We start from the raw sequence: 12,792 nt of genomic DNA, 5'->3' as shown, positions 1-12,792 counted from the left end.
AGATGTGAAAGCCAATCAAGGTCTTGATCCAATTTTGGTTGAATTAAGAAATCTGTTGAGGCTTTCTCCCAAAGAGAGATGGTGTACTTAGATATCAAGGTCGTTTGTTTGTTCCGAATGTTGACAACTTAAGGGAACAAATCTTATCAGAATCCCATAGTTCACAGTATTCCATTCATCGGGGAGCCACCAAGATGTACCGTGATTTACGGGAGGTCTATTGGTGGAATTGGATGAAGAAGGATATTGCGGAATTTGTGACTAAGTGCCCTAATTGTCAACAAGTGAAAGTTGATCATAAAAAACTGGGAGGTTTGTCCCAAGAAATTAGCATTCCTACTTGGAAATGGGAAGATTTGAACATGGACTTTATTGTTGGCTTGCCTCGAACCCTGTGAAAACATGACTCGATTTGGGTTATAGTAGATCGGATGAGGAAATCGGCTCATTTTATCCCCGTCAAGGTGTAACACCCTGACTTTTCGAAACGTGTAAATCAACTCGTACCTTCGTGGAAAGACAAAGAGGATAAGTAATAGATTAAGAATGATGTTGTATGTCATATTTCAAATGTTCAAGGGTTGTATCTCAAGTTTTGAAGTTAGGTAAGTCGCAAAATAAAAGTTGGCGAAAGTTATCGTAAGTTCCTTTTTAAAGATTTCTCTGAAGTTTGGGTCAAATGTCTCGGAGGTTTTATCCCAATCTATAAAGATTTATGGGGTCCACGACCAATCAAATTGAAGGTCTACGAGTCTAGTTTCCAACACATCAAACCGTTCATTCATACAACTTCAGAATAGAGCTATATTTGTGTTTTTGCGAGACTGCACAAGCAGGCACGTGAGGTGAGTCCCCTAGATCGGTGGAACTTTTTATATATCTTCTTCTTCGACTTTTCTTCATTTTTTTAGTGAAGAACCAGAAAACTAAGGAAATCCACTTCTAGGATCAACCAAATTATAGATTTTCTCGACTTAAGTCCTTGACGAAAGTTGTTCTACGCGTTGAACTCATCAACATGGTATACTTTATTTTATCGATTTTGTAGCATATCATACTTTGGTGTTGGGACATCAAGGGTTTGGACATATTTTAAGGTTTTGAGGTGTATTACGAACTTAAGATCAATGTAAGACCCTTCTTTCGTCGACTCTAACTTTTATAAGTCGCAAATAGCAATTTACGATGAAAATACATATCTTTTAATGCATTATCATGGTATCTTCTATTCTTGTGTGTTTATTATGGTCCTGTCTTGTTGTAGTATCGAGGTGGTTGTGATTAAACGTTGTTAGGCCACGTGAATTCAGCGAGAAAGGTATGCTAAGGCTATTCTCTTCTTACGACATGTTTCCTTTAAGCTTAGGAGCAATGTAATTGGATTGTTATTCTTGTTATACTTGTAGCCATTATTGTTGATTGTTGGCTGCTCGAGTGGATATAATCCTCTCTTATCAGGATTCTTATTCAGTTAGTAGCGTCCCTATGTTGGACTGACTTAGAGGCTATTCGTATCGGTTGCTTATAGCTAAATTGCTCACTTCTAGCCTATTTGATTGTTATTGTTGCCCTGAGGGATATTGTGGTTAGCTGCAGAAATGTGATCTATGCCTAGAAGGGTTATGTTCTGCTTACGGGGCTATATTGATGCCTAAGAAGGCTATGTGCAGCCTACAAGGCTATGTTGTTGCCTAAGAGGGCTATGAGTTATCTATAAGCTATGTTGATTCCTAAGAGAGATATGTACCGCCTACAGGGCTATAATAATACCTAAGAGGGCTATGTGACTGCCTACAGGGCTAGGGGACTATCGATAGGGGTATATAGACTGATTGGCACCTTCTAGGCTTATTGGGACCTGGGTAGATGGTCTTTTGTGCTGTTTATACCTGTTGATCTTATGGGGGCTTGGTAAGGTTGTTGTTTTATTACTTTTGATAAGTTTAGATTTAGGAGCAGGTCAGTACACTTATTTTATCCTTGATTTATTTATCGGATTACTACAGTATATTAGGATACCTGCTCATAGTTAATTTCCTTTCATACTCAGTATATTATTCCATACTGATGCCCCATTGCCTGGGGGTACTGCTTTAATGCCTACAGGTCCCGACATACGACCCAGTAGACCTCTTCAACAGCAGGATTGACTTCTATTCGGGTGGCTAGCCCCTTTCCTCCAGAGATGTCAGAGTTGGGAGTTTTGTTAGCTTTTGTTGTATATATTTTCATGGGTAGGCTGGGCCCCTGTCCCACCAATTTACTACTCTTAGAGGCTTGCAGACTAGTGTGTGGGGTGTATAGCTACGTTATGGCCATGCTGACCTAGTTTGTTAGTTTGCTGAAGCTTGTTAGTTGCTTGATATATTGTCTTAACATGTACCTGCTTTAAGTTTTGGTATAGAGATCATGGTGGCCTCGACGGCCCAATCAGGACTTTTGTGCTAGTTGGATATTTCTTTATATGAATTCTTAGGAGTAGCTGTTTCTTTTATAGGTCTGTTGACAGGGGCCTTGCCAGCCGAGAGCTTAATTTTAAGTCGAGATATACTTGTTTGTTTTCTTGATTGCGTGTGGCTGCCATGCACTAGTAGCAAATGGTTCAGTAGTGTCTGCTCGGGCTTGAGTTTTGGCATTAGGAGCCAGTTGCTCCCCTTGAGTTTGGGACGTGATACAATGTTTCCTATTCGGCGGAGGATTATGCTAAGTTGTACTTGAGAGAAATGACAAAGTTGCACGGAGTGCCTTTATCCATTATTTCCCATTGTGGTACCCAATTCACTTCTCAATTTTGGAAGTTTTTTCAAAAGGGTCTTGGTACTCGTGTTAAGCTTAGAACGACCTATCATCCCCAAACCGATTGGCAAGCGGAGAGTACTATCCAAACTTTGAAGACATGTTAAGGGATTGTGTGATTGATTTTAAGGATAATTGGGATGACCACTTGCCATTGATTGAGTTTGCTTATAACAATAGCTATCACTCGAGTATTGATATGGCTCCATTTGAGGTATTATATGGTAGGAGGTGTAGATCTTCTATAGGTTGTTTTGAGGCGGGTGAAGATGCCCGAATAGGTTCCGAGTTGGTGCACGAGGCCATAGAGAAAGTTCGACTTATAAGAGAAAGGTTGAAAACGACTCAAAGTCGGCAAAAGCCATATGTCGATGTAAGAAGAAGAAATCTTGAGTTTCATGTTCATGATTGGGTTTACTTGAAAATTTCACCCATGAAGGGTGTAATGAGGTTTGGTAAGAAAGGGAAGCTTAGTCTTCGTTATGTAGGCCCATATCAGATTTTGAGACGTGTTGGTAAGGTTGCTTATGAACTAGATTTGCCAAATGAGTTGACATCGGGAAATTCAGTTTTCCATGTCTCTATGTTGAAGAAATGTGTTGGTGATCCGACATTTATAATTCCCTTAGAAGGTCTGGGATTTAAGGAGAATCTTTCTTATGAAGAAGTTCAGGTTGAGATTTTAGACCGGCAAGTCAAAAAGTTGAGAAATAAAGAAGTAGCTTTCGTGAAAGTATTGTAGAGGAATCAGTTAGTTGAGGGTGGTACTTGGGAGTCCGAGGCCGATATGATGACCTGATACCCTTATCTATATCCTTTTACTCTTCCTCTAGCTTGAGGTAATGAGTTCCTCATGGTTTGTTCTTTGTTGTTGGAGTCACGTGCCTTAAATGTTTCCATGATTTCCTTACTATGTATGATTCATGAAAAGTTTAAGTTTTGAGAAAATGAGTCAATTTGATTGATTTCTACATGTTTATGTGCATTTGAGTATGAATTGCACGTAGACTACATGATACGATGACATGATCATGTTTTAGCTTGAAGTTGATGTTTCCTCCTCGGATGTTAGCTTGGAGTTGATGTTTCCTCCTCGGATATGTGTATTGCATGCATGATTGGCAGTTAAATTTAGTTACATCCCTCTTACGATGTTTTGATTACGTCTTAGCTTGGAGTCGATATTTCCTCCTTGGTTGTATACATTTAGATCAAGTTGCATTGATGGTTGGGTTGTTAGTTTCTCTCCTACCCCTTTTCGTACTAGCTTGAATCTCATTCGAGGACGAATGATCCCAAGGGGGAGATATTGTAACCCCCCAGATCCGGAAGAGGGAAGCATAGAAGTTTTTGAAAGTTGCAGGTGCTAACTGACGGCGGCCAACCACGGCCCGTAAATGGGACCACAGACCGTAGGTGTGGTCCGTGGTTGGTCACCCCCAAATTTGGCTCAGAGGTCCAGAATCATGGCCGGACCCATGGACCGTTGGTTGGTCCACGGTCCGTGGTTGAGGGCCTGTGGTCCAGACCCCCAAAATCTAGCTTCTAACCATGGACGACGACCGTGCAGGACGAACCGTCGGTCAGTCCGCGGTCCATCGGCAGTGGTCCGTAGGTCGGTAGTTGGGTCTTTTTCTAATTATTTTATTCCTATACCACGTCGTTTTACCCTTCACTAAGACCCCTATATAAGTGATTTCAACCTCCAAACTAGTTCATTCACTTCATTCTCTTCAAATTCACCAAAAGTAAGAACTCTCAAATATTTCTCTCTCTAGAAAGCTTCTAGAAGAAGGATTCAACCTAGGGTTTCAAGTCAAGTCTCAATTCCTCCATTGAAAATAAGAAATTGGCTTCAAGGTCTGATAGTTTTCATCCATGGATTCCTTCCATTCACGGAGTTCCCAAATTCTCCTATTTTCAAAGTTAGAAATCCCCAATTGAGTTAGGATTTTCTTCAATTGTCATGGGTTCTCTTGATTATTGATTTAAATTATTGAACTATGATATCTTATGCAATAATTGATCAAATACTATGATTTTATGAGTCCATACGTCGAATTTGAGTCCATACGTCGAATTTGACGGGGTAACATATTTCATATGCATCCAGGGGTCCCAGATGAATACTGAGCAACAAACCAACATCAGAGCCTTACCTGATTTTTGGCCTTGCTGGTGCGACCTCTTTAGTAGCCTCCAGACCTCTTAGTTGGACATCTATTTCATAGCCACTTTAGCGACCTCTGACTGCTTTAGCGACTATTAGACCACTTTAGCGGTAGTTGACCACCTTTGACTAGATCTCTTAAGCGGCCATGTGACCACTTTAGCGATCGTCTCTGAGGATATATTTCTATCATCTTTTAAATTCTTCATAAATTATAGAAGTGTATTAAAGAGCTCGGTCTTGGGTGATTTCATTGGGGATGTCAAATGTCAAAGCTAGGGATTGCTTGGAAATACGTTGAGGGCCGATAATCTACCGTTATCCTTTTAATTTTCTGTTGATTCCTCCGTTAAATTTCATTAAATTAGTGTTCTTGAACCTTAAATTGAGGGACTGATTTGGGGCCCTATTTATTCTCCGGTTGTGCTCAAATATGGTTCACAAGTTCCTAGAACTATTAGACACCTAGCTAGTGAGAGATTCAATTTTTGAATTTCGTTAATGGGTATCACGGGCCTATTTTTGGGCCAAAATATGTTATAATAAAATGGATATTATTCTTCTCGTAGTGACGCATAGTTTATGATTTTGATAATATCAAGACATCTAAAGGATGTGGAGAAGAGTCAGGCAGCTTGTGGAGAGTTTGAGATTATAGTTCGACTTCTAGATAGACTATAGTCGAACTTCTTTTAGATTTTTCTCTATGAGATAATTCTTAGTATATATTACATGTGGGTTGGGATAGTATTTGACAGGCTAGGATTACTACTTCATTTCTATTTTCTTGATTCTCGTTGGAGCCTTAAAGAGTTCTATCATGTGAAATCCTTAGCTTAGGATGTAAATTCATTACTTGTGGCTTATTTTGGTGGTTCTATCCTCTTCGAGGCTTTATAATAGTTGGTGATCTAGGTTCCTTAGAATGAGTTCTTAGAGATTTTCTAGTATTATATTGCTCCTTGTAGTAATTGCTACGGTTTGGTACCCTCCGTTAGTACATGGAATCTTAATTGCTTGTTATAGTCGTAGGTTGGCATTAGTTGCGCTTATTTTTCACTTGAGTAGTACTTTCAGGTATAGGTTGAGATCCTTGAGTTACTTTTTGGATTGTTTGATCCTTCGTAAATTCCTTCATTTCCTGAGTAGTGATGATCCTATTATGTTGCAATTGTTTAGTATATTATAATATTATATGTCCCGGGGCCATGGTCGAGGACCAGTTGGATTTCATGTTCGATTTTTATGCTCTGGGAGTGAGGTGATTTTGGTTATGTACATTAGGTTTTTTAGATGCTATTGTTTGGATGATGGTGATGACATGCATTGCATTGATACTAACCTTCACGTGTTTTGTGGTATGATTCCCGTAAATACATTGATTCTCACTACCATTATTTTGAGATAGTATGGTTTTGCACTTTTACTCGTAAACTAATTTTAATGTGAGTCGTACCACCTTTACCACTTTGAAATATGTTTTTTTAGATAAAGAGGCATTGGGGATGTGCTCACTATATACTTGATAGATCGATGTGGATGTCGACCTTTTTTTATTTTAATGAGGTTGATATGTATCTCTGGTACCATGACAGAGAAAATTTGATACTATGCCGGATAGGTTACGGAGTCCTGCGTCGGGACTAGGTTGTATATACAGACTTGTTGTCCCTCTGTCTGTGTGATCCACTGAACAGGAGGAGGGGTATCCACATGGGTCCTACCTAGCATGTGGGGGGTAGAAGGTATGTGTATATACTTGTTACGTGGTACTTGGTATTGATAACACTATTGCTTTCTATTGCATAACTTGCATTGATATACATCGCCTATCACCAAAATTTGACTTTAGATCACCAAATATGTTGAGCTTCTTATCGTGGCATTCTGATTTCCGTTCATAGAATATTAGGAGGAAAGGATCAAAATCGCCCTTTAACTTTGAATTAAGAGTCAAAGTAATCCTTATGTTTTAACATGGAGCACTAATAGTCATCTGAGTTTTACCAAATATGTACTAATTATTGAAACTCAGAGGACTATTGGTGCTCCATGTTAAAACATAAGGATTACTTTGATTCTTAATTCAAAGATAAAGGACCATTTTGGTCCTTTCCTCTCATAATTAGTATCTAACTATAGTAAAACCTCTCTAAATAAATATAGGTGGGACCATGAAATATTATTATTTTGTAGATGTATTATTTAATCGATAAATTAATATATATTAATTTAAAGAGTATTTAGACATCGAAAAATTTGTTCGGGAATAAAATCTCAAAGAATTTGGATGAACCCACTTGTGAAAACGTCATTCATGAACTTGAGATCATGGTTAATGATCTCGTTACCGCAATAAATTGGATATTTTTTTTACCCTCCCTAGGAGCTCCCACCCTTTTTGCTCCCTTGGTGACTCGAACTCGCAACTTTCGGGTTGGAAGTGAGGGGTGATGAGTGAAAATGTTACATGTTTAGCGGTCCAGAGCTTAGAACAAATTATGAATATCATTGAAAAAAATAATGCCGATGATAAAGTTGAAGATGATACAATACCTTTGGATCCAGTTACGATTAAGGAAACACTTATCGCATCTTGAACTCTTCACAATTTAAGGTGCAATCCAAAAAGACAACACCGGATTTTTTGGATGCAATAAGAAAAGTTAGGGATGAGCTTCAACTAGATTTAAATTTTAACAAAAAACATAACATGATAGAATCATATTTCACTAAATTGTGTTACATATATTTATACTTTTAAAGAATTATTAATTTATATTATTAATGGGACCATATATTTGTATAGAGGTCTTTGAAAATATATTATCTTATTATTTTATCAAAAATGAGTGATTTTTTCCATTGGCCCAAATCGAGACCGGAGGAAACTATTATCTTAGAGAGATTATTAACTAATCGAGAATTAATTTAGTGAGATTTTACTGTAAGAGAATTGACAAGTTTGGCTTTAGGTTACAATTCTCTAATATGCAATAAATGATCGATTTCTAATTGAATGACATAAAATTTAAGTTATATGCACTTATAATGTAAAGCCTATAAAGTAATATATGTCTATCTCTATATATTAAAATTCATTAATTGCATAAAAATTAAAACTTAAAATTCAATCATAAATTTATTCATCTTATGGTGGTAAACGGTTTCACTATTTCTTACTTTATAATCATTTACTTTTAAGAGGTTACTCACCCTCTTGATTATCATGATTAATGGTTATAGCATGTTTGATCATACCATCAAAATTTCTTTATTTTGAAATATGTTTTTTTTTGTTGGTAATAAGTACTCTTTGAAAGTTTTTTTAGAGAATAGAAGTTTGTATATATTCAAATAATCAATTTGAAAAAATATTTTTATTAATATTAGAGCAATATTTTATGCTTGACCAAATTTTCAAAAAGTATTATTAGGGAGAAGCTACTTTTTCAACTTGTGAATGGTACTCTTGCTACTACTCAAAAATATTTTAAAAGATTAGTCAAACACTTCAATTCTCTAAAATAAGCGCTTTTAAGGAAAAAAGATAGCCTCACTAGCTTCGTTAGGACCAACTTATAAAAGGGTTGACTATTGATTAAGGGATATATAGAAAAAAATTGCACTGTTGACTTTTATGAGGAAAAAATATGGAATATATGCCAACTAAAGGTGCATTGAGTTTCCCTTTATATCCATACATTAATTAAGACATTTAAATTTTAATATATTGTAACTCCCAAATCAACACACATCATGATCAGCTATGTAAGAAAAATATAGTAGTAAAGAGTAAATTCCAAAACACCTTTAAATAGTACATGTTTAGTACACTTGAAATGCAAACTCAAACTTACTTCCTTTCTAAGAAGAATTGTTTTTGTTATAAACTTTTAGCCATGGCAAAGAAGCCAAGCATGGGTCGGCAGAAGATCAAAATTGCCAAAATAGAAGTCAAGAATCACCTCCAAGTCACATTCTCTAAACGTCGTTCAGGACTTTTCAATAAAGCTAGTGAACTATGTACGCTATGTGGGGTTGAAATTGCCATAATAGTTTTCTCCCATGCGAGAAAAGCTTACTCATTTGGCCACACTAATGTTGAGTCCATTATCGATAGGTTTCTTTCACGAAATCCTCATCCAATCTTCAATAATCCACCTCATCTTTTTGAGTTTCATAATAAATATGATGTTAATGTTTATGAGCTCAACTTGCAACTCACTCAAATTCTTGATGAAGTTGAAGTTGAGGAGAAAAAGAGTGAAGCATTTGATCAAATGAGGAAGAATCGTGAAAGTCAATATTGGTGGGAAGCCCCTATAGGTGAACTTGCCTATCATGAGCTTGAGCAATTAAAAAATTCTTTGGAAGACTTTAAAAAGAATGTGATAACTCATGCAAGCAAGATTATGGTTGAGAATAGTAATAAATCATTTTTCAAGCCTGTTATGGATGTTTCAAATTATCCTCATAACCATGCTTTTGGTTATGATCATCATGGATTCTTTTAATTCTTTTGGTTAAATTAATCATAGCCAGAATCTCTCTGGTTGTCTTATTTATTAATATATGTTTAATTATTAAAATGACATTAATACAGTGTAGCCTTCTTCCGTTTCAATCATGTTATTATTTAAGAAGACCGATTTAAATCATATTCAACGGTAATATAGACATCTTTTAAAAGTTCAAGAAGAGAATAGAGAAGATCAGAAAAATTTGTATATGAAGATTGAGATAAAACTTTTCTATTTATATCCAATAAAGGATAGTAGAACAAATGTTTATTGTGTCTTATTAGAAAAAATCAAACTTTTAAAAAATTCAAAATCCTTTAAAAAAATCATAATCACCCCTCAATATGAAAATATGCTATTCAAATTATATCTTTTGAGAAAAATACTTTATTTCTCTTTAAAACCTTTTAATACCCAACAATGATCGCCTCATATAGCTTAGCCATGATTCTTTTTTTACTATTCATTCTCAAGAATTTCATAATGTGAGAATTCTTAAAATCAATGATGTGTTTAGATAACATGTACCCGTAAACAAACAACACAAAATATACTTGAATGTCTCGTGACAAAGAAAGTTCATTTAAATTCCTGAAGATTTTCTGAACATCAAATTGAAGCGATAGATAAATGAAAATCTTGGGTTAAGAGAGATGACACATCTAACCAAGATCATATATATATTACTTTACTCTTATATCTTTTTTTTTTCTACATATAAGCCAACAAGAAAAGGACTATCACTGCAATATATAATTGTACATCATGTTGTGTGGATTGTACTTTTATATAGGCTTATTTATTGATTGATGAATACACGTGTGCACACTTCTCTTTGCCAAACAAATATAAGCCAAAAAATGAGAGGTTGTAGGAATACAACAGTAGGTGCCTGTACCAAAGTGCTTTAACAATTGTACTTTATAGCCACGTGTAGGTACTTTGAAACAGATGTCTTACAGTTACTCAACTCCTACACCTTAACCAAAATTTCCTCTCAAGTCTGTCTTCTTTGGAGCAGCTTGGTTCACTCGATGAAGCAGGGGAAAAGGCATCAAAAGTCATGGTTAATCCCTTTACTTTGTCTATTTTTGCCAAATTTTGCTTTATACGTCTGCCTCCTCTATCTGAATTGTCTCATTCATGCTTCTTCATTGGGTTCCTCTGGATATATTTTCTATTTTAGTTTTGCATGTATTTGAACTAGAAGTTTGACGATTTTGACAGAAAATACAAGCTAATTAGGGTATTATTACTTAGTTTTAGGTTTGGATCTAACTTTTTTATGATTGTTTTATTTTCGTAGTGCCCGCATCTTCAAAATGAATTGGGACACTTTCTTAATTTGCAGAAATCGAGCTCAGGCGGCGGTGATGTGAGTGGGGGATGTTATTTGCAGCTGAGCAGCAGGAGGCTGGAGAAACCCTTGGTGGGTTTTGAAAAGAAAAGACGGAAACACCCTTTGAAGGAATCGAAAAGACATAATCGGAGTTTGAGGGTTAGGGAGATGAACGGCAATCTTGGAATTATGGGTCTGTTGAGGGTGAAGAGGAGAAGAAGGAAGAAGTTCATGTACAGGAAAATCAGAAGGAAATTGACAACAATGGCAGCTTTGAAGGTGAAAACTTGCTGGAATTTGATGGTACAGAGAGGTGAGTTTTCGCCTTTTCGGTTTTTTTTTAACTTCAATTTCTTCATTTTGTTAAATTTGCTCGATGTAATTGTTAGATTTATCAGTATGCATGTTACAATTTATGATTAGGGTTGATGCTCTGTTTACTGGTAAGTCGAAATTCGAACTCTCACCAAAAAGGTGAAAGTTTGCGTAGTCATCAAGAGGCTCTCTGCACTTAGTATTGGCGCCAATGTTTCTACACTTACATGTTGAGAAAATAGTATTTTCTGCCGGCAGATGCTTGGTGGGAGAAAATAGAACAACTTTATTCGATATGAGAGCTTTTCCATTCATATACTCATCTTAGTTGCGCAGACTCTTCACTTTTGATGCCACACCATTGTCGGATTCTCTGAAATTACACTACTTTGGAGAATCCGACATGTACCCATTGACATTTTTAAGAGTCCGAGCAACATAGATGATATATGAAAAAGTTAATAGCAATGAAGAATTTAACAAGAGCATTCACCAAACTAAGAAAAAATCATTTTGATCATTCACGATCAATAATTATGGACGCTATGATATACTATTAACTTGTGTGGATCAAATAAGTAGAGACGTATAAGGTAATACTTCGTTTTTATTACTTTTTCATTCTGATAAATTGTTCAATCTCATCCATTGTATATCAATATTTTTATCAATTAGATCTAAGCATATGAAGTCATGTCGATTTATTTCTGCATTTCAAGTTCTCTCTTTTCTATCTGATTCTAGAATTTCTTGAGTGCTTTATGTAATATGAGATTCATATGAAATATACCACTTTTACTGCATCGTGAACACGGGTGCACACATGTCCTTGCCTATTCACATCTCGAAAAGAAATCTTCTTAGGAGCTTGAAGTGTGTCCTGGTCTTTTCCTTGTAATGTTTGCATGACTATCCAGTAAAAATATTATACCTCCAATGTGGAATTAGATAAGCTAATATGCAACTTTCTCTATATCTTTTTAAAATTAACAGCTTCTCTTATGCGTCTCATTTTCTCAACTGAGGTACTTAAGGAAAAAAAGCATGAGAAAATAAAGAGGCAAAATAGTTTATTTCATTTCTCATGAAACCAATTAGCAATCAAATACTCAAGTGTGGAGATGCATTTATGTAAGTATATTTTGAAAACTCTCATTTTAATTTATGATGTGTAAACAAGACGAGTAGACGATGAGCTCAAAGGAATGAAGTTAAAAATACATCTATATCCCTATTGCTGCAGAGTTTTTTCATCAGGCCAAGCTTGGTGGGCGCAAGAATCAATTTTTTTTTTTTTGTTGTAACTGAATGATGCAAGTGTGTGACATCTCTAACCCATTTGTTATATCGTGTTATTTGAAGCTAATAGCATTTGAGTGTTTCTGTTTTCTTATAGTATGAACTACTATGTGATTTCAAGTGTGGAGGTCTTCTTTCCTTCACACATTAATATATTTGATGAAAGTCGTTTCCAAACTTCTTAGTAAAGAATGGTTCATTGATGTCAGAAATAATTGAAATTCTGTGAACTTTATTTCAGCCTTCACAAACTAAAAGAGAGGTGTACAACTACTATATTTGATGTGGAGTATCTTAATTAGATGTGTGTTTTTGATCTTTCATATATGAATCTTAATATTTAAGGTGCA

At 35.8% G+C, this 12,792-nt stretch overlaps 2 protein-coding genes across 5 annotated transcripts; both read left to right on the top strand.

Moving 5' to 3' along the window:
* Positions 1–8,868: 8,868 nt before the first annotated feature.
* Positions 8,869–9,483, top strand: LOC125863970 (agamous-like MADS-box protein AGL62). The gene has a single exon (XM_049543928.1). It carries the CDS (start codon positions 8,869–8,871, stop codon positions 9,481–9,483), a length of 615 nt encoding a protein of 204 aa, XP_049399885.1.
* Positions 9,484–10,382: 899 nt separating this feature from the next.
* On the top strand, positions 10,383–12,712 carry LOC125865303 (uncharacterized). 4 transcript variants are annotated; one of them, XM_049545513.1, is made up of 3 exons: positions 10,383–10,555; positions 10,841–11,141; positions 12,684–12,712. In XM_049545513.1, the coding sequence occupies exons 1-3, from the start codon at positions 10,553–10,555 to the stop codon at positions 12,695–12,697; spliced, it is 318 nt and encodes a 105-aa protein (XP_049401470.1). In that variant the 5' UTR covers positions 10,383–10,552; the 3' UTR covers positions 12,698–12,712. The 4 variants fall into 4 exon arrangements, with proteins under 4 accessions (XP_049401470.1, XP_049401469.1, XP_049401471.1 ...); XM_049545512.1 differs by lacking the exon at positions 12,684–12,712 and adding an exon at positions 12,387–12,489; XM_049545514.1 differs by lacking the exon at positions 12,684–12,712 and adding an exon at positions 12,324–12,346.
* Positions 12,713–12,792: the final 80 nt, after the last annotated feature.

Source organism: Solanum stenotomum, chromosome 5, assembly GCF_019186545.1.
Source record: "Solanum stenotomum isolate F172 chromosome 5, ASM1918654v1, whole genome shotgun sequence".
NCBI lineage: Eukaryota > Viridiplantae > Streptophyta > Magnoliopsida > Solanales > Solanaceae > Solanum > Solanum stenotomum.
Note: the sequence above shows the minus strand (reverse complement) of the source record. Positions and strands in the feature narration are given on the sequence as shown.